We start from the raw sequence: 25,752 nt of genomic DNA, 5'->3' as shown, positions 1-25,752 counted from the left end.
ACCCATGCCATAAGAGGGAGCCCCTCTGACACTGCCTAGAAGGCCAGGACCCAGAGGCTGGATAGCTTAGAGATTTAGGATAGAACCCAAGACGACTGGCAAAAACAAAGGAAAAAAGTCAATGATGATTCCTAATAATATTCTCCTATTCTCAAAGGTTTGGTGCCTAGTCCAACTGTCATCAGAAAGGCTTTTCAATCAACTGATGAAAACAGATGCAGACCCACAGTCAAACATTAGGTGGAGCTCGGGGAGTCCTGCACAAAAGGGGGAAGAAGGATTAGAGGAGCCAGAGCCACAAGAAAACTCATAGAATCAACTAACCTGCCACACAGGAGCACACAGAGATTGAGCTAACAACCAGAGAGTTTGCCTAGGTCTGACCTAGGCCCTCTACATGTATATGACAGTTGTGTAGCATGGCCTTCTTGTGGGACTCCTAACGGTGGGAGCAGGGACTGTCTCTGACTGTTTTGCTTGCTTCGGGGATCCTTTATCTCATACTGAGTTGCTTCATTCAGCAACTTAATACAAAGGAAAATACCTAGAATTACTGTAACTAGATATGACATATTTGGTTGATATATAATATTAATAGCAGGCCTGCCCTTTTCTGAACAGAGACAGAGAAGGAATAGATGGGAGTGAGAGGGGGGAAAGGTCAGCAGGAGATGGGGGAGGAACTGAAGTCAGGATGTAGTATATGGTAGTATATGAGAGAATAAAATACACAATGTTGTATTTTATAGGTGTTTTAGAAAGAAATACAGTAGACATTAGATAGTGACCTCCACACTCTTTTAAAAAGTACATGGTTTCTTGCACTGGGCCCACACAATACTGGCCCTGTAAACAATCCGTCCTGGAAGAGGAAGGGACTCTTGTGGCCCCACCTTCTACACACTGTTGATGGTTTTGGGAGAGCTATCTACATGTGGCTAAGCCCACTGGGCTCCAACAGATAGCTCAAAATGCATCATCATATAAATTACCCTGGTTAAGCTCGGTGAGTCACAAATGGACAGATGTGAACACAGGAGAGGTTTGTGGACAGAAGGGGTGGGCCAAGGTGACAGACAGATGAAAGAGGGCTGTTGTGACAGTGGACAGTATGTGTGTGTGAACTTGTCTAAGAACAAATTGAACTAATAAAAAATGGACTGTATTTGGCAATAGGCAGGTACTTGTTATATAAAAAAGTTGAGTAAAATACATGTTTATATTAGTTTATGAAAGATGATGATTTCGGATGAGTGATAAAGGACAAGTTCTCAACTGAAGCCTTCCCTGCTGTCTTCTTGCTCGGGTGAATTAGCAATTGCATTAGCCAACTGGGGGGTGGGTGGGGATGTCTATATAAATTAGAGATCCTTTTCTAGTAGTCAGATTTTTTAACAGCAATGTACACTGCCAGTCAAGAGGGTCTATAATCATGGAGAGGCCTTAAAGTTAAAGAATAAATTTGGACTTTAAGATTAAATATGCTAAAAGCAGCCATGATTCTAACCTTGGAAAGCACATAAACAAAAGAACATTTTTATCACTAAATTTAGTAGTAAATAATACACAAAATTTTTTCCTTATTAGTACAGTATTAAATAAAGACAAGAGACTTAAGATAAGGCTTACTCCTCATAAATCTGTAACGTACAAAAAAGATGGTGATGTTAAAACTGTAGATTTGAAGAATTATTTCTGGGATTCCATCCAAATCTATTATCTAAACAGGAATTAATCCAAATGGAGCCCACCGTTGTCTATCTAAGCTATGTGTTTATTCCACAGTATCATGAAATATAAGACACAAAAGACATCTGAGGCTTAGAATTCAAGTTTAATTTGCCTCACAGATGTGGAACCGGAGGCCCAGAGGGATTTACAAGTCATATGTCAGTGAAAACACAACCCATTAGAACCTAGGTTGGAGACATGACAAAAAAAATGCCTTCATAAAATCCTTAGCAAAATTAATATTGAATTTAAATAGTCAATAGTCAATGCTAATAATAAAGTAAAGCAGGTAGCAATTGATGCTTTGTTTTAGAAACTGTTTAGCTGCAAGCTAGGAGTGCAAGGATGCAAATGCACACAGAGTGTTTCTGAGAACTACTTTACAGCATGGTTACCACAGTTCATGACAATTTAGTATTTATTTCCAACTTGATAAGTAAATTTTGTGTGTGCTCACTACCAAAAACTATGTTGGATTATAGTTAGCTACAGAATGTGGTCACCCCCCACTTTGCGTATGGCTACCATTATGTGTCTAAGTGAATATGTGTCAAACTATCATAGGAATCCCTTCAACATTTAGTCACTGTAATTGTGCTTCCAAATAAAATATAAAGTACTATGAAGTTGATGAAAAGGTTATCTGTGCCTGTGTTTCAGCTAGGGATTCTTTTGCTGTGATAAAATGCAATGGCCAAGAGCAACTTGAGGAAAGGCTTTATTTCATCTTACAGCTTGTAGCCCATTATCTGGGAAGTACGACAGGAGTCTTTTTCTGGTAACACGAGGATCACCAAGCCTAGAGGTGGCTACATTCACAATGTGATGAACCTTCCCACAACAACCACTAATTGAGAAAATACCCTCTAGACCTAAATACAGCCCAATCTCATGGGGGCATTTTCTCAAGTGAGGCTCTCCCCTCTAAAATGTTTATAATTTACAAAAAAAAATTGAGCAGAACAGCCTCTCTTTAAAGAAAAGACCACAATCTCTTCAGCTTCTCTTACCATTCTTTATGGTCTTTGTCATATTTTTATCATATATCATAAATGTTTTTCTCATCTGGACATTATATAGCAGAACTCAGCAGACACACGTGAAGCTTTCATGGTATTGCATTCATGTCATGCGTTTTCACTTTTACGACAGTTCATTTATTCCTCTGCTGCAGTGTTCTATTACATTACAACTTACTCGTTTAAAAATTTCCCCAGGCTGGACAGATGGCGCCACAGTTAAATGCACTGCTGCTCTTCCAGAAGAGCGGGGTTCGGTTCCCAACATCCACGCTGGGGAAGCTCACAATCTCCCAGCACTCCAGCTCCAGGGGATCGGACATCCTCTTCTAACACCTGTGGGCACTGCATGCATGGGCACGTAAAGTAAATCCCTTTCTCTTTCTCCAGGGTTTTATAGTTGAAATATATTATGTGTGGATATAAATCTCTTCTTCTCTATTCAATTTGGAGACACTTAACTTCATAGATCAATAAAATGGAGTATTTCATTGGTTCAGGTATGATTCTTGCACCTACTGTCTAAGCTCTGTTTTCTTTCCTACCTATTGTAATTGCATGGATGTGGACACTTTCATAATATACTCTACCAACCTTACCTATGGTTTGTCTCTGTGCACTGTATTTCTATTTCATATACTTCTTCAGTTCAAGAAATCTCATTACACTTAGGTCTAACCTACGCATAAATCTGTTTCCTTTAAGTTCAATGATTATAGTCTTGTTTTTGTTTTGGGCTTTTGTCACACCACTGTAATAGACTTTGCATTCTTTAAAACTGCCATTCATAAATATTTTAAAGCTCATTTTTTCTTATTCTAATATGATCTCACTTACAGATAAATCTGTTTCCTTTAAGTTTAATGACTATATTCTTCTTTAATTGAATTTTGTTATACCGCTGTAATAGACTTTGTATTCTTTAAGATTGCTATTCCTTAATATTTTCAAAGCTCATTTTCCTTATTCTAATACATAAATGTGGATATATTTTATTCTACTTCTGATGCTGACAACACTAAGACCCTCTGAGTCAGTGTCTACTTGTGAACCTGCTCAATGTCATTCATGCCTTATTTCCTTGTCTGTCCAATGATGTTAGGACTGAGCTTACCTTAGAACTTTATTAAACAGACAAGGGCAGCCCTGTCTTTTATTTCAGGTCAACTTTTTATCTAGAGCCCCTACCAAGATTTCCAGGGAAATGAATGCTGGTTTTTATGTTTTAGCTGCTGCTTTTTAGATTCCTTCAGTAATTCACTTTTCTGGCTCTATCCTGCCATACTGCTAGAAATAAGTTCACATTAATTATTTCATTAAGACTACATGTTACTGCTGTCGATACAAAGTGCTAATTTGGAAACATAATTATTGCCAAGAGAGGCCCTGAATATTTTTAGATACCTAACAGATACAAATTCCTTATGATGGCAGCAATCCCCTGTACCAAGGACATACTGTTCTGTTCTCTCCACCCTGACATTAATTTTTTTCAGGGCTATCTTCAAGTATTGCATCTCTCCTTCCCTCCCTCCCTCCCTCCCTCCCTCCTTCCCTCCCTCCCTTCCCCCCCCCTCTCTGTTTTTGTTTTTCAAGACTGAGCTTCTCTGTGAATCAGTCCTGGCTGTCCTGGAACTCAGTCCATAGTTCAGGCTGGCATCAAACTCAGAGATCCACCTGCCTCTGCCTACAAAGTGATGAGACTAAAGGCATGTGCCACCAAAGCCCAGCCAAGTATTGCATTCTTAAGAAACATAACACGATACAATTTATAAATAACATATTTGTCAATGTTACTTTTTAAGACATAAAATGGTATGAATTCTAGATGATGGTTCATTTATCTGTATAAAATTAGTCAAGTTGTCTTTATGATGGTTCTATTGTCAATGACCATTTTCATTTCCATGTTAAACATTTTTAAAGATCTTACTACCTTTCTTTTATGATTATGTGTCTGTGTGAGGTATGCCACATGTGTGGGCTGTCTGAGGAGTCCAGAGGGGCTTCAGATTCCCAGGAGCTGAAGTTACAGGCAGTTAAGAGAGCTGACGGGCATGATACTGTATGAACAGCAGCAAGCATTTAAGAGTGAGCCTTCTTTTCAGCCCCACACATACAGGATTTCTGACCAAATATATTTTCATGACAATAATACATATGTTTGTATTTTGTAAATGTAAGTTCTTTAAGAATGAGGCAGGTAATAAAATTTGCTGAGCAGTTAGCAAGTTGTTCTCATAAACTTCTTCACAATTCTGTGAAATTCATGGTAATATTTCTATTTTCTAGAAAAGAAAATATGTACTTATAACAAGATTAAGATTAAACCAACTATACATGACTATTAAAAACAGAATGCTTTTAAAATAAAACAGAATGCTTTAAAACAAAATTTATTATGCTATATTCACTTCAATGAATCTACAGACCCTCATAGTCAAAAGGAAGCACCAGTGAGAGACCCTCAGGGAGGGAATTCCCACTGAATCCCAAGCCAAATAAAATCTGACCCTCACAACTCATTTGGATTATATTCTATTGTGTGCATCACACACGCACAGTGAATATGTAAAAGTCAAAAAACAAGTTGTAGGCATTGGTTCTCTCCTTCTATCCTGTGTGTCCTAGGGATAGAACTCAGGCTGTAAGGCATGAGGGCAAGAATATTTACCCTGAGTCATTTCAATAGTCCACGACTCATTCTAAAGAATGGAATGTGGTATAGCTTCTTTGTAGATTAAAATACACACGCACACACACACACACATACACAAAGAAGGCAGTCACAACTCACACATACATTATATGATTTGGGGACTTAGGGTTATGGTCTAGCATTTAATTTAGTATTAGCTTGGAAACAACAAGCAACAGGGAGCTTAAAGGCACAAGCTCATCTCAGGAAATTCAAACATCTCTGTCATATACTCCTCTCCTTAAGGTAAAACCTCACTATTTAGAAGACAGGTCTATTACCACAGAGCATACTCTATAATCACAGATTATTTTTTAAGTTGTCAAACTATAAATAGTAATAATTCAACATCAAACTGCTTTTTTTAATTTGAATGTAATTTTAAATTCTATGCCATTTCACAGTTTTCTTAGTCTGCTATCTTCTCAAAGGCATTGCACTCTTGAATCCTAGCCTTGAACTGTTTACAACATGGTGTAAGTCAGAGTAAATGCTATACTCACAGAGCTAGCATTATTCTTAAAATTTTGTGTGGAATAAGAAAATCAATGAGTAATAATTAAATTTATATCATGTAACTAGAAATGAAGACAACCTAATGTAAGTGACTTGTGACCACACAGTACAAGCATAAACCACTGCCCAAGGCTGTAGAGACAGTTCAGCATTTAGAAGCACTTTCTGCTCTTGCAGGGGGTCAGGGTTCAGTACCTTGGATCCACAGGGGATCTGACCTCCCCTGGGTTTCCAAGGGCTCCTTTAATACATAAACTCATATAATCATACACATATAAACATTGAGAGAGGGAGGGAGGGTGGTGGGTGGAGGGAGAGAGAGAAGGGAGGCATGTGCCTGTAATCCCAGCACTTGGGAGACTTGGGCAAGCAGATCTGTTTGAGTTCAAGGACAGCCAGGTTTGCTTATCATGTTCCAGGTCAGCAAAGGCTACACAGTGAGACCCTATTACAAAAAAACCAAAAGACCCAGTGTCCCTGAACTAAAATATCTGAATTCTGATGTCAATCTTTGCTATTCTGAAATAGCAATTAGATCCCCTAAACAAAACACAAGACATACACTATAATTATAAACTGGATTACACTGTGATGATCTCGGTCTATTCAGCATGCCGATCCACTTCTGCAAAGTATAGCCTTCCTTAATGCATACCCGGGCTTATCAGCTTTTCCTGAGACATTTGAAACATTTTCCTTTCATTTTTGAGATCATAATATACTTACATCATTTCTCCTTCCCTTTCCTTCTTCCAAACCCTCCCATGTGCCCCAAATAATTACACGATTTCTCCCTTCCCTTTCCTACCCTCAAACCCACCCATAGGCCCCTCCTTGCCCTCTTTCAAAGTCATAGCCTCTTTTTTCATTAACTGTTGTTGCATATATATGTGTGTATTAATATACATAGATCTTGTTCAGTCTGTCCAGTGTTACTCATCTATGACTTCAGGGATGGCCTTTGGTACTGGATACAATTGGGCTCCCTTCTCAGCAGTCCTCAGCATTTCAACAGTACTTACCACACAGAGAGAACTTCCTGATTCAGAAAAGGCTTCTCTCAGGACACAGATTTTTTTACTTGGATGCAGACTCAGGGTGGCAGAAGTGTGTTGAATGGCAGTGTTGTCTGTACAGACCACTGCGTTGTGTTGTGTTGTGCTGTGCTGTGCTGTGTGGCCTGCTCTTACCTGTTTAAACAGCTGAAGGTTAGCTGCAGTCTCCAGGAACTGTCTCATCACACTGGAGCGGTGCCTCACAAAGCTCTCCTCACAGAAGGTGATGGGCTCACCCTAGACAGAGACAAAGATTGTTGGGACATCAATAAAAGATCACAGAGCACTAGTCTTTTAGCAGACACATTGAGGATCATAGGGGGACATGAAATACAAAATCAATAAACCAACCCTACACAGTGGCCCAGGTTACTAGGAATAGCCCTGTACTGGAAATCCTGTGCAACGGGTCCCTGAAACTTAAAACTGCTCAAATTCACCACCTCAGGAAAGGGTAAATCCCCTAAATGCAAAGACCTGACACTGTTAGACTGAATTTTAAATACAAAAATATCATGAAACTTGTATAAGTCTACAATCCCTTTTTTTGATGATTAGACAATATGGGTGTTTGGTTACATATGTGTATGCTTGATGCGTTTGGAAGTCAGAGACAGTCATCAGCTACCTTGGATCCAGAGTGACAGATGGTATGAGCCATCATGTGCATGCTGGGAACTGAACACGGGTCCTCTGCAAGAGAAGCCAGTGCTCTTAACCACTGAGCCACTTCTCCAGCCCCAACAACATGCTTGCTGTAAAGTCTGTTGTCTGATTTTGCCACCTATATTATTCTTGATCATTGGCTGGTTTTCAAATAATGGAAGTTTATTTTTAAAAAATTGCCTTCTCTTAATGATTGCAAATGCAATTTGACTCAATATTCTGTGGTCAGTTGCACTTGGTAGTGGTCTTCATACTAAGCAAACACATCTGGGAAGTGTCTGATGGGTACTCTTCATCAACCAGGACATACACTTCACAGCCTAAGACTGGACTAGCTCCAGCTACTCCAAACGGCTACAGTCATCATTTGTTGTTTGATTTCTCCCAGTGCTGATCTCCAAACACTGTAGCAGTCCACTGGTGTACTTGAGGTATATATAGATAAGTGGTGATATCTCATGATGAAAATGAAAGTGGAGACTAACAACAATTCATTCACTAGAATAAGATTTGTACAATCCTTATGTTGTAGTGCAGAGTTAAAAAGCATGCTGGAATTCTGAAAAGCTATCAACTATAATTCAATTGTTAAAGAGACTCAGAGCTCTTATTATAGGATTCTATAAGTAAAATGCTCAAAATTGGGCCAGGCATAAATAAAAATATGAATTCTTTTACATTAAGCTTGAATTGAATGGCATGAAGAAAGGAACTTTGGTTGGGATCTTTATGTAAAATTTTACTTGTGTGTTCTATGTGTGCACCTCTGAGGTAAGAAAGAGATGCTGGGCTGTCAGGCATCTTCATCTATTGCTTTTCACCTTCTTTTTGAGACAAACTCTCTCACTGAACCTGGAGATCATTGATCTCCCTGCGCTCCAAGTCTTCTACCCCAGGCTAGCATGATAGGTAGAGCACACCCAAATTTTGACTGAATGCTGAGGATCTGAACTCAGGTCCTTCTGCTTATACAGAAAACTCTTTACCTTCAAGCAGTCTTCAACCATAATGTGCTTGCCTTGTCAGAGTTCATAAGTAATAGAAATAATCATGATAGCCTGGAACCTTCAAAATGATAAGCCAAAATAGAAACATTTTGATTTTGAATTATTTTACATGTATAGATGTAGGCCTGCATGTATGTATGGCTACTATTGTGAATATTGCATGCTGAGAGCAACAGAATGCATTCAAGGCCCATGAGTTGGAGGTGCAGGTGGCTGTAAGCCACCATGTGAATATCTGGAACCAAACCCAATTCTAGGTTTTAGAAGTTGCTTACAATGTACTTCCTGTTTACTTGGGTAATATTATATCCTTCTGGAGTTTTTGATGGAGTTGAAGAATAGATAGTTATAGTTTTCCTTAGTTAGGATGAAAGAAAAAGTAGATACAAATATTGTAATTGTAATTCTTGCTTGATACCTGTTTTGTTGTATATAAATTTTACTATGTTAAAGTTAAAACCTTCCTTTTTATTTAAACAGAAAAGGGGAAATGATGTAGGAAGTTCTTCTGTATATGTGTTGCTTTTATTGATTAACAAATAAAGAAAGTGTCTTGGGCCCGCACAGAGCAGAATAGAGATAGGTGGTAAAACTAAACTGAATGCTGGGCAAAAGAAGGCAGAGTAAGGAGAAGCCATGTAGCCCCACAGGAGACAGACATCGGAATTTTACTCGGTAAGTCACAGCCTCTTGGTGATATACAGATTAATGGAGATGGGTTAATTTAAGATATGAGTTAGCCAGAAATATGCTTAAGCTATTGGCCAAAGAGTATTGCAAATAATATGGTTTCTGTATGATTATTTCAGGGCTGAGCTGCAGGAACAAACAAGCAGCCTCCTACAACAAAAGCTATTTGCAATTAATACATATTTGCAAAAGAAAAGTTAGCTTTCATCCCTGGGTATATTAACCACACCTTAGAATAGGTTCTATGCCCAGCAGTAGATGGCCAAAATGAAACAAACTCAATGGCTGTAGACTCATTTGTTTCACAGTACAGTGCTATGTTTGGAGCTTGCTTTTGGTTTTTGGGTGTTTTTGTTTTCCTGTTGCTTAAAGATAAAGAAAGGACATAGAGTTGTGTATGTGTTGGGGAGGGGGGATCTGAGAGAAGCTGGGGGAGAAGAACGTGTAATGAGAATACAATATATATTTTTTTCATTAACAAAGATAGATATAGAAGGGGTGGGAGTGGGGGCAGAGAAAGACAGGCCTAGAAGTCACAATGCCTATCCAAAGGATTTACTTCATTTGGCTTGCTGCCCCTTTCCTAACACTCCCATTGTCTTATAATTGACTTCATAATACTACACCATAAGCTAGAGAGCAGGTAGTCAAATAGCTGATGGGTGATATTTAAGGTTCAAACTGTAATCGTCTAGTCTATCCCTCATAGGTTCACAGCATCTCATAATGCAAGGTGTAGTCAGTCAGTCCAAATTCAAAATTCTCCTTCTTGTTAGATTCAAATTTGTTCAAAAGACCAACGTTGTTTTCTATGTCTACAGGCAATCTAACTGTGAGTCCATATAGTATGTAAAATATACAACTTCACCGCAAACATTTGTATTCCAAACGTGAGAGAGTGCACAATTTCAAAGAGTCACATTCAAATTCTCAGGACACGAGCAAAATAAAGGCAGATTCTTTGTCAGAAAGAAACATGAATGGTCTATAGTGCAATTCTCAATAAAAATCCCCTTTCATTTTTGAAATATCAAAAGGCTGGCCTTCAGTATATGCATTTCTGTTAGCATTCTGGACTCCTGCATTCCCACAAGAATGAGCCATTAAACTTCTATATTAGCAGAGGGGATTTTTCTACCTCACATATTCAATCTGTACTCATTCTGACAACAAACAAACAAACAAACAAACAAACAAAAACACTGCCAGAATGGGCACAGTTGGGTACATCCCAGCAAAGACCCTACTTCACAGTCCTAGTTATCTGTGCGAGTTAGACACACAGGAACTAAAGCCTTCTCTTATTAAAGATTGTCCATAAAACTAGAAAAGACAGTTGAATTAGATATGCAAATACCCAAGTGGGAATAAAAGAAACATGAATTTTTTTAAAAAAAATACTTCTAGAGACAAAGAAATTTAAAGAAAAATGAAAAAACAAGGAAATTTGACACCTCTAATAGGACATAATAATTCTCTGGAAATAGGTAAAAAATGTGCCAGATTAAAAAAAAATGCCCGAGAAGCAATTCAAAAGAAGACACACAAATATGGAAAAAGATAAAGAGTGAAGTAACAGGATGAGTAATGCAACAGAGAAAGTTAAAAAGATTAAAAATTACAAGAAGTCACAGAAATCATAGAGCTAAAAGCATTACTTAATAAAGTTTTATAAAACAGTGCATGTGGAAGAAAAGGATTATAAATTTGAGAATAGGAAATTGAAATAAGTCAGATAAAAAGACACGGGAATTAATTATAAGAAAGCCTAGAAGAAACATGGGATACTATTATCCAAGCAAATATCTCACAAGAGCTCTAATTGGAAGTAAATACATAAAAATCCTGAAAAACTATTTAATGAAATAATAGACTTGAAAACTACAAGGTCTGAAATATGTACGTGCATCCAAATACAGAACACCACATGACCAGGACAACAGGGATACTAGGACAAGAACTCAAAGGTACATTAGTTTCAACATCAAAAATCAATAATAAAAGAAGATTATAAAATTAAGAGAAAGGTAATGACATATGTAGATTTATTAGACTAACATCAGATTTATTACATACTAGCTGCAGGAGAACTGTATGGCCATAGCATTGCTAAATAACAACATCAACACACACACCACTACCAATCACGAATACTGTAGCACTTTCCTTATATATAAAGGAAAACAAAAGCCTCTCCTATTTGTCCAAGTGATTACTCTTTTATTGAGAAGTCCATCCATGCATTATAACATACTTTGACCAAATCTGCCCCTACTTCCTCTCCTCAAATTCTCCCCATTCTATCCCTGCAACTTTTTCCAAAATTCATATGCCCACACTCTCTTGCGTGTTCTTTCTCCCTCTCTCACTGCCTCCTTGCCTCCCTACCATCCTCCCACACCTTCTTTCTTTCTCACACAGAGTCTACTTAGTGTTACCAGTATCCCTGTGGATGCAGGTTCCTCTATTACAGCATGAGTAGTACCTGCCCTGGCCCCCACCTCTGAATCCACTTAGTTCTGCTAGTGTGAGCACTGGATTCTCAGTTCCAGATGGGATTTCATGAGACTTTCACCATTTGCGCTGCTCTGTTGGTTGGCTTAATCATGTGCAAGCATTATAAATGCAGTCCTAACGACTGTGACTTCATGTGTGCGCGAGTGTTAGACTGCATGCTCACACCACAGCAATCAGCAAGCAGAGAAACAAGCAGCAATGCTAGTGCTCAGCTGGCTTCCTCCTTTTTCATTAGGACAGGACCCCAGTGACCAGAGGGTGGTAAACACTTTCAGGATGGGTCTTCCCCTTTGTTTAGTCCCTTCAAGAAAAGCTTCCACAAACACACCAAAAAGTATGTCTTGCTAGCTCTTTCTTAATCTGATCAAGTTGACAAAATCAACTATCCTACAAATAAACATTCCTAAACCATTGGAGACAGTGTCTTGTTTATGTAATCCTGGCTACTGGCCTAGAACATTGTATAGACAAAGTTAGTCTCAAACTAGAGGTGATCCTCTGCCTCAGCCTCTTTAGGGCTGGGATTATAGGAATGTACCACTGCCCCCAGGCTTCCATCATAAAAATTTTAAAAAGTAATGTCTAATCAAAAAAGTCGTAATTATTCAAAGTTTGTCAGAGTGTTCATCCTTTCCAACTATGCTCTATTAGACAGAGGACACCAAATATATTTATGAAAACAGATAAGATCGTGAAGTAATTACAACTTCCATACTTGGTCTTTCTTTATTTTATATCTAACAAAATTTTTCAAAGAGAACGGTCAATTATATAAATGACCAAATAAGGCCTAACATAAAAACAAGCAAGTGAACACTTCTAATGAATTATTTACTGGGTAATATATAAAGATAATATCTGCAGTGGTTTGAATGTGAATGGTCCCAGAGGCTCATATGTGAATACTTGTTCCCCAGTTGGTGGAACTGCTTGGGAAGGATTGGAATGTACGGTCTTGTTAGGGGAGGTGTGTCACATGAGGAGGGTTGAGAGGTTTCAAAAGAATTATATAATTCCCTGTATATGTGCGCTCTCTCTCTCTCTCTCTCTCTCCCTCCCCATCCCCTCTCTCTCCCCCTCCCACCTCTCTCTCTGCCTTGTGGCTGTGGGTCAAGATGGAGCTCTCAAGTTTTCTTTTGCTCCACCATTATGAACTCTAACCCAATGAAACTATAAACAAAATTAAATGATTTCTTTTATAAGTTCCCTTCTCATAGTGTTTTTGTGACCTCAATAGAGAAGTAACCAAGACAGAAGTTGGTACCAGGGAGTGCACTATTGTTATTAATGGACCAGATAATGCTGGTTTTGGAGTAATATGGAAGGCTATGGGACTTGCATAGGGAAGTAGTTGAATACCACAAGAATGGCTCAACAGGTCATCCTAGTAGGAGCTGGGAAGACAGAAATACTGATGTGAACTACAGAGGCTCAGCTCAAGAGGTTTTGGAGAGGAACAATATCAGCAATTGGCTAGAGAATATGATATTTTGGCAAAGAAGGTGGTTGCTTTCTGCCCTTGTCCTAAGAATTTACCCATGACTAAATTAAAAAATAATGAACTAATTTCATTGGTAGAGGCGATTTCAAGACAACCTAAAATTAACTCATCTTGATCCATAACATAAGGCAGGGAGAGGAAGAGGAAAGAAAGGAAGACAGAGACAGAGACAGAGAGAATGAACACACATGGGAAATTGCATGAGTCTTAATCTCAAAGCCTTCCTTAGTGACTGACAGTTATTACTAATCACACTTATGCAGGTCTACAAAAAGAAATAGAAAATATACAGCTTAAAAGGCAAAAGAAAACTAAAAAATTAATGTTGGAGCCAAAGTGCTGAAAAGATTGAAAGACTAAAGAGAGACCTAATCTGAAATGGAATAAAGGGAGTGGTAAACTCAGGCAAGACCACACCCACCCAGCTAAGTTTCCAACTTGTGAAAAAGGCCAAAGGAATTTTCTGCTCCTAAAAAGAAAAACAGAAATAAAAAAATCAAAGCTGCTAGGAATGTGGCTCAAGGATGCCAGGATTCACCAAAGTTAGTAGCCATACTTGGGAGTGTCCACCACATGGATCTGCCTACAGAACCATGAAAGATACATAAATAAAGGGTTTACGGGACGTTCCTCCACGGTTTAGGAGAGCCATATGAGCCTAGTCATACGGCAGAGGTCTCTCTGAACGGAAGCCCTGAGAGGTCACTGCATGACGCTATGAGATTTCTAGTTTGCATTGAAGACCCCAAGATATTACAGGTGCCAGCCCCATGGGGTATCTGTCAAGAAGAGCTGCATACATGAAATGGAAGAGATGGATGTATGTTGCTGGTAAGTAGCAAAGCTGGAAGATTGGAGCCACCTGAGTCCTTTGACATCAGGCATGGAACTACAGGATTTGGAGTTTGTATTGCTGGGTTTCAGTCTTATGATGGTTTAGTATTTCCTCACTGTGTCCAAATTCCTATATTCTGTGCCACTGTATGTTGGAAGTATGTAATATAACTTTTTGTTTTATGGTGGGTTAAAGTTAAGAGAGTGTCTTGAGTCACAGAAGAGACACTGAGCTTTTAAACTGTGTTGAGTTTGTGAAAAACTATGGGTATTTTTGAAGTTGGACAAAATGCATTTTGTATTATGATATGGTAACAAAATTATAAGGGCCAGGGAGAAGAATGTGATGGTTTGAATGAGAATGGTCCCAAAGGCTCACATATTTGAATATCTGATCCCAAGTTGATGGAGGTGTTTGGGAAGGATAAAAAGGTATGGCCTTGTTGGAGGAGGTATGTCACTAGAGTAGGGCTTTGAGACTTTGTAAGACTCATCTGATCTCCACTGACTGCTCTTGGGATCAGGGCTGTGGATCACTATGGGGACGCTCAGTTGTTCCTTTGTTCTTCCATCATTGGTTCTAAACTTCTGACACCATAAGCCAAATTAAATAAATTCCTTTATAGCCTTTGTCTCAGTGTTTTGTTACAGCAATAGAAAGTAACAAAGACAATAGCTAATAATGTATTTTATTTATAAGAAAATGAAATTGTTTTCCTTAACAAATATGATTCCTTAAAATAGTAAAAGTTACTCCTCATGAAGAGAAAACAAAGGAAATTTATCTAAATGTGAAGCTCTTTAAAAATTAAGTTTTAACCAATTACTGTCAGAGAACCAAAAAGGCATGCAAAATAAAAATACTGTTTCCCAGGTCCCAGAATATATTAAAGTAAAAGCAAAGGAAGAAGTAAATATCAAGGGAAAATTTATATAAAAAAACACAAACAAAAACAATTCACAAGATGTGACTGATGAACAGTAAAGATACTATATGATAAACTAATATATTTTAACAGGCACTGGGAAATACGGCTTTGAGATCATTGAATTCTGAGTCACAGAAACCTTTTCTCCTATGTGCCCAATGAAACTCTAATAGGTAAATATTAAGCTCTACAATCAGAGGCAATTCTTGCTAGTGTTAGGGCACATTATCTTATCCAGCATCCAGCATATTGAGAACCTGAATCATTTTATTTTAATTTATTCATTTCTTCACAAATTTAAAAAGTGAAAATTCAATTTAGAAAAGTGAGTGCTTAAATGAAGCAAAAAAAGAAAAAAGAAAAAGAAAAACAAGCAAAGTGGTATGCTCAAGTTTCCTTCTTTATTTCCTTATTGTTTTAAAATATTGCTTTCAATAAATTAAATCTCTAAAAAAATGATTTTTTTTTCAGGCTCACCTTCTTTAGTTGAGTTGAGTAATCTGAATGATAATGCACTTAACTGTATTTGGGTGATTGTCTCCATTCTTTCAAAGAATATTTGAAATTCTATAACACCTTCAAATATTTCACAAAGACTAGCATGTGCCATAGTTGGAAGAATTGTCTCCCTAAGGTCTATTTGTGCTAAGTAAGGACTTCAGTCCATCAAGAAAATGGAAGATTCTAAAAAGACATGGAAGCTTAGTAGAAGGTTTCTGTTCATCTGGACATAGAGATCCATCCCCTTCATCCTTTTCTCGTCTTCATGTCCTATCAATATGTGTGTGGCTTTACTCCTCACCTGGGTCCCTGTCATCTGGCACTGCCATACCAGGTTCCTAAAAGCAATAGGACCACCCTCCATCTTCCCATAACCTTTTCTTTTTTGGGGGGTGGGTGTGGGGGATGGGAGTGGGTTTCACAACAGGGTTTCTCTGTACCTTTGCAGCCTGTCCTGGCACTCACTCTGTAGACAAGACAGGCCTCAAACTCACACAGATCTGCCTGCCTCTGCCTTCTGTGTGCTGGGATTAAAGACATGCGCCACTACCACCACATGGCTATTTTATTTTATTTTATTTTCATAATTGATTTTGCTCAGGTATTTCATTTAGGTGAAACAAAGCGGGTAAATGAAGTACAAGTACTAGATATATGTATTTATCTAGAAATAGGAGGTAAATTATCCATTTAAAACTTCTTTTGTAGCTCAAAGACCCTTGAAATCCATGAGAGCTAGATGGTGGGAACCACTAAGACTGGTTAGAAAGAATATTGCATATCTGTATTTGCTATACATAATGTTCAAGAGGATCATAAGTCAATTTTGGAAGACAGGCCAGGATGGCATAAAAAAATTCTCACTTTGCAAATATTCTACAGAATAAGGGGTAAAGGTAGCCTAGCAATGGAATTCTATCAATGGCAGGCCTCTGTGTAACTACTTTTTAACCCAATGTGTTTCACCCTTAAAATGTATATATCTGGGTCAGAGATATGAGCTTGCCACCAAACCCAAGGACCTGAAGCCAATTCTTCAGGACTCACACAGTGGAAGGAAAGAGGCGACACCCTGAAGGTCCCTCTGACCCCTACATACGTACTGTGGCACATGCAGGCCTAGACACACACAAAACACAAACGGAAAAATACATAATAAGCTTAGTCATTTGGTCATGGAATGGTCTCACAGAAATTGTCTGTAAAACCTGCCTAAACAGCTTTTAATAACTATTGCAGAGAGAAACAAATGCACTTGACTCGTGCCATTTTGGATCAGCTAAATTCTTAAACATAATTCGATAATCTTTTTAAAGAATTAAAATAAATGGCAAGATGCTAAATAGGCAAGCACATTTCAGAAACTGTTATAAACCAGGAAGAAAAAATATTCAAATACGGCCAAGTTTTAAAGTGCTCATTTTCTTACCTTCCACTTTCCACCTGCCATAACTAAGCTATTAAGTTCTCCTACCCCATGAGTTTCTTGGTGATTATAAGATCATTAAGTGATTGTGAGTGCTTGAATATAATTTATCAATTCACTCAAAAATAAATAATCCACTTCTAGAACTTTCAATGGGCGACAGGCCAAAGATCCTGGGGAATATCAGCTAAGAGAAATGAAAAGGCTGAGACAGCAGCTGACGGACGGAGCAGAGCATGCACTGGAGCGCATTTTTACTGAGATTAAACAGCAACAATGATACTTCCTTCGCTTCTAATATGAAGATGCTTCCTTTTCCCTGCTTCATTCAAAGGGGCCATGGAAAATCAGTTACAACAGAGATGAAACAAATGCTTACAGGCTTGTATCTCAGAGCATCCCTATAGGATCCGAACAAAGCCGCCTGTGCCCTCAAAAAGGCCCGAGCCACTCCATCTCCTGTAGCCGTGGACTGCTTCTTCAGCTTATTTTTCAAGGCCGAGACCTGCATGGCAGAGAGGAACAGTTAAATTAACACCTCAGAAATTGGTACAGCAAGGTACGAACCCAATCAGCAGGCAAAGCGCAATGTCTGCAGGTCAGCCAAAATTCATCCTCCTCCCTGAGAGCTTATCTTTTAGCTGCACCAAGCACCTGCTGCTCTGCTAATTGAAACGAGAGCTGGAGAGGATAGTAATGTGCTAATGCAAATTGGTTTATGCTCTCTTTTTTCCCAAGGCCTCTTGACATAAATAAGCTTTAATTATTTACAGTAAACTGCTTGTGCGGCACTTTCCTGCAGATTTTTAGCAATTATAACGTGTGTCTACTTGTTTAGAGATAAAGCTGGTTCAGTTGCCTTCGTTTCTGTTGGGTATTGTTATTTGTTAGGAGTCCTTCAAGATCATTTACAATTTTACTTTCTGTTTGGAAGCATCATTTGCATAAGTAATTTTCTCTTTTTATCATTATCAGAAGGAAATAGAGAAGAGATAAAGTCACACCGGCCACGAATGGGAACTTATGTAAAATAAATGTTATTTATTGTCTCATTTCAATTTCACCACATTTTAGGAAAAACATTCAGTTTATTGCTTATAAATGAAGAAACTTGGGACAAAAGATAGGAACCAGTTTGCTTTCATTGTGTGGCTACTCAGAGGCAAAGCTGTGATACAAATGCAGCGTCCAGGATGTCCCACTGCCATGTGCTAGATTGGAGCTCCGGATCACTACCACACCAACCAGCAAGCAGAACAAAATACTCATGTTCTGCAAACACAGAATTTTTATACGATAACATGAAAAATTTGAAAAGCTGTTCAACTGCTACAATATTTCACACCTAGTCCAATTTCGGATGCTATGCATTTTAGAAATGGAGTGTAAGAGGCTAGTGGACTCACAGATGGAAGTGAGCTCATACTCAGGATGCTATCTTTTTATTCACTTCACTTACTACTTCCAATCAAAATAGAAAAACCATAGTCTGTACACTTTAAAACAAATTTCATATACATTCCTTATCGATACATTTTAAATAGAAAAATGTGAGGTTGCATTCTATTTTCTTAAGGAAATAAAAACTAATTTAGAGACAGGTTTTAACTAGATTGCTCCCTGAACACAATATTATCTGTATAAACTACCAGATAATAAAATAATACCAATTATCCTTTAAATATGTGCAAAGGGGAATATTTTTATTTCTTTGTTCAAGCAATCCTGACTACTCTTGTAGATGATGATTGTAATTGAAGTGTGAACCTAATTAACAACTAAACTTTGAATAATGCTAATGAGAAATGAACACAGCATCAGAGGAAAGACCAGCTCTACAGGTGATAAACCTTCACAGTAGTGACATTTTCCAGTGTAAAGTCACAGTTACTGTGATCTCATCAAAGAAACAGACCCCCATTGGGTCCAATTATAACTATAGTTTTGAAAAATTATTGAGTTATGGTATTCATAATCTATGCAGAAAGGCCTTTGTGGTATAAGTCTTCTCCCCATAGCTGTGATCTTTTCAATTTATATCCAAGCTCTACAGATTCAGATAAAAGTTTAGAGCCTAATTCATTTGACCAAAAAGTGCTAAACCAGTTTCATTTCAGAGAAAGCTTTTGTTATTAAAATCTAAACTCATTTTGGGTAATCCAAATATCCAAACAATAATGCAGTTCAAACACACTTCAGATTTAATGTCCTTTATTCTGACTTGAAATGGTACTTCTCTCGATTAAAAAAATAGAAACAAATAACAAAATATATATATTCTCTTACTGTCCTTACAATAAAGATTATAAGATATATACATCCAATGGTTAAGAACATTAGAAGAACTAAAAGAATGAGGTTTTCCCAACTTTTCTACAGAAAAATGAAACAAAAACTTAACTTATTTACAAAAGCTATGCCTTGTATCTTTGCAAAATAAAGTTCTTCAAGTTGTACTTTTCAGAAACAACAAATGGAACTGTTTGGGCAGTCGGCACATGCTCACGGAATGGGGGGCGTCACACACTCCCCAGCCTTCCCTTCACCATGCCCTGAACAGAACAGCCTTATCTGAGCTACTCCAGAGAAGTAGTCCCAGCGTTGAGCCCTTCCCAACCAAAGGAAGACAGCACCTTCACTTCTACAGACAGTCACATGGTGATCGTCTCTTTTAGTATCCAGAGTACAAGAAAGCTCCTGTTCTATAACTATGCTTTCCAAAACGGCAGCCATTAGGGACATGAGCAAAAGAATGTCCCCATCCAAGTTCACACCTGCTCCAAGTATAAAGCAAGCCTCACATCTACAAGAGTCTGTACACAAGGAAACTCACAACAAATTTTATGTTGACTAGATTTTAAAGCACTGTTCTGAGCAGAGGAAGATAAAACACATTATTACACCAATTTTGCCTATTCTTTGAATTTATGAATGTGGTTTCCAGAAAACTTGTGATGACCTATATGGATCTCATTGTGTTTCTCTTGATTAGTGCTATGGTAAGTCCTATCTAACCTTATATAAATGTATTAGATGCAAAACTTCCTAGTAAGAAATGTGCTTTTTCTTCGCTTGTTTCTATATTATTTCATGTATTTTCTTGGCTTGCTCTAGATCAACATAACTGTCACTAGAAATGATTTCCAGGAGCCAGAAGAGCAACTGAATTCAAGACTTCTTCTAAGTGTGAATACAAGTACTCAATAATAGTATATCAAAATAAAATTGCTTTTAAAAATCCATTTTAGGAATAAATGTATTAATATAATATAAACTGACTGTATCAAATCTTGCAGTTCTCACTGGCCTTTAGATCACTGCTGTCAACAATGGTTACCACTGCCCTTTGGTGCTAATTAGCTTTTAGAAGTTTTTAATCTATAATCTGATCGTGTCTCTTCTGCATCCTTTTCAGCACCTGCTCTTTGAAATAATATTTTCTACTTCTATTCCAAGCTTCTACCTTTAGGTATGAAATAAATGTACGTCCTCCTCTGGGCCTGCAAATTTCTATTAGCATGCAACTCTGAGTTCACAAGAAATATTTAGGACTTTGGTCATGGGTTGTTGTCACAAATCCTGTTACACTGAAAAAAACACGAATCACTTTTTTCCTTAAGAAAGTGGGCTATACTGACCCTTCACTTGCTAAAGATTATGTCATAGCTTTTATTAAACTTTCTTTTTAGACCATTTTCTGCCTCTAAATATATTTTCCATCTAGTTATATATGCATACGTCAAAAAATCGTTAATGGAAAAAACCTTCAGAAATAGACACTTTCTCTCCTTGTACAAGGACAATTGGGCATTCACATAGTCATTCACAGCATTAGAAGCAGGAATTTTTTAAATTTTATTTATTTGTTTGTTTGTTTGTTTTTCAAGACAGGGTTTTGATGTAACTTTGGAGCCTGTCCTGGAACTAGCTCTTGTATTCAAGGTTGGCCTAAAACTCATGTTTTTCAAGACAGGGTTTTGATGTAACTTTGGAGCCTGTCCTGGAACTAGCTCTTGTATTCAAGGTTGGCCTAAAACTCACTTAGATCCACCTGTTTCTGCCTCCCGAGTGCTGGGATTAAAGAAATGCGCTATCACCGCCCTGCTTCAGTGACTGTGTTCTTATAGCAAGAACTTACAAAGAGCAGAAGACCTGGTCTTATCAACTAGTGCACAAAATAGTGTGTGAACCCATGGCCAAGGAGACATCGTCAGGCTGTTCACATTCTCCATCTTAGCAATGAAGTGCAAGAGTGTGTGTGCATGATACTGATGCAAAAAAGTCAGTTGTCTGTGCAGACGGCACATCTGCAGGGTGTTAGGTAGAGGTCTGTGCAGAAGGGCACATCTGCAGGGTGTTTGGTAGAGGTCTGTGCAGACGGGCACATCTGCAGGGTGTTTGGTAGAGGTCTGTGCAGACGGGCACATCTGCAGGGTGTTAGGTAGAGGTCTGTGCAGATGAGCACATCTGCAGGGTGCTTGGCAGAGAAACAGTGGGTGTTTCTCTTCATTTCTACAGTTGATAGGTGAATCCATGGCCACAGTATCATTGTTATGAAGAAAAATAACAACCCTTACTTAGATATTCTATTTTATGTTCTGAATCATGGTAAACAACAAGAATAAAAGTGTTCTGCTACAACAGTGATCAGCATGGCATGGAGGCCCTAAGAAAGCAACAGTGAGCAGCTCAACATGTTGACCTCGAGGGAGCAACAGTGATCAGCATGGCAAGGCTCTTCTCCTAAGGGAGCAAAAATGGCATGCATGTCATGGCTAACTATCAGCGATAGTTAAGTTACGGATAGTATAACCCATACCTCACTAAAACAGCAGAATTCCTAACTACATTCTAAGTACTAATTATAAGTGTTATTCTCACCTATCAACAAGGAAACCATTACAGAAAACCACAACTCATCAATATACAGAATTGTGGAGCCCATTCCCAACTGATACATCTACTAGACAATTCTTGAACCTAAGGCTAAGGAATCACTCCATAAGAGAGGACAGAGAGATTGTAAGAGCCAAAGGAACAGGGAGTTTCCTGTAAGATTCTGACTCCTCCAAACGTTAGAAGCTACAGCCATAAAGTCTCGCCAACATGAACGCCTAAACAGAAGTCGAGTAAGAATAATACCAATAGGCATGCTAACATGGACAGAGGAAATCCCAAGCCCTCGACCCTAGACGAAGAACTCCAGGTGATTAAGAAATGCTAAGTGGGAAGAACATAATTAATTATCCAATAGCAAGTAGTCACCTAGGAAACACACAAGTAAGACTATATAGACTGAGCAGGTTATATTTATATAGAGAGAACTACATACACACACGTATATAAATGGAACCATAATTTTAAAGAGACATACTTAGACACACTAAGTAGGCCACCATTAAAGAAGGACATGATGAACTTAGCTGTGTTATGAAAGCCTTATCTAAGTTTTTGTGCTGATAAAAATGGTATGTAAGTTTGATCAAAGTCATGTCCACTTCAGCTGTGTCAGTCCACATGTATCGGTTCTTAATGTTAGTCCCAAATTTTGAATAATACATGGATAACCTAGTTATTTCCCTTATGACCTGGTGTAGAACCAGGCAAATGGAATATGAACTAGGTTGTGTGTACCTTACCTGGATTTCTCCTTTCTTAGGAAGTAGAGAACAAATAATGAACAGGTACCTTAACCCTGGAATTGATGCCATACCTTGAAGATGGAAGGTTCCTACAGTTCTCGACAGCTTTCCTTTGAATTATTATATAATAAATAAAAACTTATTTATCATGAATAGTTTCATTAATAGTTGTTATATGCATATATATGTGTGTGTATAATGTATGTAATAATATATGGAATGTATATACACATTCCTATAACTAACCTGCTCAGTCTGTACAATGTTTCTTATATCTGTACTTTCAGATCTGGCCATTTGGTAATGAATAAAACAATAAAAAGTATGGATCAAAACTTCTGAATTTTTTGTTACGGTATTTTAAGTTGTGCCCTAATTGACTTATCACTTAAAGTAGAAAGTGTTATACAAAAGCATGTGTAAGTCATATGAAGGAAACAAAGACTAAACTGGCTTCTGCAGCTGCTCGTGCTGGTGAACCTGAAGCTCAGCACTCCATGAGCTGACATCTTATAAGGTTCTGGTCAGGCCAAAAGGGAACAGCCATATTAATCCAGGGAACACTGAGCTCTTAAAACTTTGTGCATTACTATAAAAAGGCAATTTCTGTGGGACTACAAAGGTCGACACTTTATTTTCCCTGCATCTAAGCCTAGAACAGGCCTATCTCCCTGAATCAATGAACTAGGGCTGTCATGTCAATCTCTTCAAGTGCAACTGTTCCTTTTCTTTATAACATCTGTCAACATCTATAATAATACCAGACCAGACGAGCCTGTCAAAGTAATGTGTGTCTTTAAGCTATAATATGTGTTTTCTAATTTGCCATTATATTATCAGCTCTCGGCATGATATGGGTACGCAGTACGCGCTTGATAAATACACGCTGAGCCAATGAATGCCTCAAAGAGTACATAAAGTGAGCAAAACCACCTGTTCCAGACATGATTTACCTTAACTCTAGGCTACTCGAGCAGAGCATCTGCAATGGGCGTCAGGATCATAATTCACTTCAAAGTTCACAGAGTCCTTATGATACAAGCAAAATTTAGAACAGTTCCGAGGACAACACACTAAGTATTGCATATCACAACACTGTTAGAGTATGGGAGAGGCAAGGCTTTTCAGGAGTAGGATAAACGGTAGACAACGTCAAAGGATGAAAAGGAAAGTGCACCATTTCTTGCCACTCCTCATTAGCAATAAAGAAACAGAAAAGAATGCTGCTAATACAGCACATGGGGAGAGAGCTAGAGAGAGAGGTGGCATCTCTGAAAAATGAAAGGCTAGAGGAAGCCCAGGGAACTCATGAACTCTTACAGCCAGTAAAACAGGCAGCAATGAATTAACTTTATTAAGGACAAAACAGATATAAAGAGGAGAGTCCCCAAAGTTGGGCTAACTCTTACTCAAGTGAGAGAAAAGTAGAGTTCTGAGATATTCTCAAGCACATCTAAAGTTGGGGTGTATTTTCTTTTCCCTTTCTTCATATCTAAGTCTTGTATACTGAAAATATACCATGAGAGAAAGTAGGAAAATAGTAAAATCTGTAATAGCCAACAAAAAATTTACTTTAGAAATGATCACATCTATGAAAATAATCATTTAAAAAGACAATGAGTTTTCACAGACAATTAGAATTCCATAACAGCAAGGGCTTTTTCAGTCAGGCAGGAAATAAAATGTTATATTGTAGGAAAACAGTATAGAATGTTCTGGGTTTTTTTTGTTTTTCCATTATGAGAATCCAATAAAAGCATCCTTGTATAATATACTGGATGATAACTACACAGAGATTTGTAAAAGCAAACTTCTGTGTCAAGGTATTTAAACGGTGTAACTCTTTCTCATCTGCACTCCCTCGTCCAGTGCTTACTACTCCCAAAGCACACCATAGAGCCTGGCGAGGCAGAGGTTTGGAGAACAGATGCCAGATGAGGATGGGCATGTGTAGACGTCTTCAAGGAAAAACTGAAACCAGATTCGGTTCCTCAAGTCTGTTCTAAACATTAAATGTTCTCCATGCCACGCTGTAATTTGAAGATTTACAGCATGGACCATCGCAGGCGTTTGCTGGAGGCTTCCCTGACCATTCACACCATCAGGATCACAGCAGAGCTGGGACATGCCTGGAACAGAAATCATAGTCTCCGGGCCTTATCTTCCTATAACTCTGACATTTAACTCGCTAAAGCCTTCTCGTTAAATTAGAAGATCGAGTCAGTCAATTAAACATTTATTGATAAAATCCATGGCCACAAGAGATTAGTTTATATACTTTATAATTTTAAATTAATTTTAAAATCCTTTTCTAAACTAATTTCCAAATAAACTCTCTTAAAATTTAATCCCAGCACTCGGGAGGCAGAGGCAGGCGGTTCTCTGTGAGTTCGAGGCCAGCCTGGTCTACAAGAGCTAGTTCCAGGACAGGAACCAAAAGCTACGGAGAAACCCTGTCTCGAAAAATCAATCAATCAATCAATCAATCAATAAATAAATAAATAAAATTTTAATTTCAAGTTTGTGTTTTGGAAGTTTTCTCTAGTTCTTTAGGTTCCTCGTGAGTTTGGTGATTTTCCCCTTCATATCACAATTAAATCATTAGCATATTCCTTCAAAGGATATTTTAAAATGTCAGTGTAACAAGTGTAAGAGTTTACAAAAGAACATTTATAAAAAGTGTTTCCTAATACTTTAGAATTTACACGATTTTATACCAAAACCTAGCTATTCTATCACAGCGTGCCCCTATGCAATCATGTAAAGGTGCACAGTGGATGTCTGACAACTATACTCAACTATACTGGTCATTACACAGAATAACATGTAAAGGTGATAGACACTTTCACTAACTTTTATCATACGAAACAATTATTTTCCAACAAGAGTATTTGCTAGATAAAAATATCTTTAAAAACTGAAAAAATTTAAATCAAATATAACATGTTGCTATTCCTCTAATAAGACAAGAATTACAAGCTGCTTGAGAAAGAAACTGTAGCTATGTCTACCCATTACTC

At 38.0% G+C, this 25,752-nt stretch overlaps 1 protein-coding gene across 3 annotated transcripts in view; it reads right to left on the bottom strand.

Annotated features, from left to right (window-relative positions):
* Window positions 1-25,752, bottom strand: part of Dennd1b (DENN domain containing 1B) — a 234,093-nt gene that overhangs the window by 77,474 nt on the left and 130,867 nt on the right. For all 3 annotated transcript variants that reach the window (XM_041648352.1, XM_041648351.1, XM_041648353.1), the window contains 2 exons: window positions 17,470-17,595; window positions 7,155-7,256 (listed from right to left, as the gene is read on the bottom strand). In XM_041648352.1, coding sequence (XP_041504286.1) covers window positions 7,155-7,256; window positions 17,470-17,595 — 228 coding nt within the window. The remainder of the gene's footprint in view (window positions 1-7,154; window positions 7,257-17,469; window positions 17,596-25,752) is intronic.

This window comes from Microtus oregoni, unplaced genomic scaffold (genome assembly GCF_018167655.1).
Source record: "Microtus oregoni isolate MIOR12 unplaced genomic scaffold, Mior012 000003F_ref0000135, whole genome shotgun sequence".
Lineage (NCBI taxonomy): Eukaryota > Metazoa > Chordata > Mammalia > Rodentia > Cricetidae > Microtus > Microtus oregoni.
The sequence above is the reverse complement of the archived record's forward strand: the minus strand, read 5'-3'. Positions and strand labels throughout refer to the sequence as shown.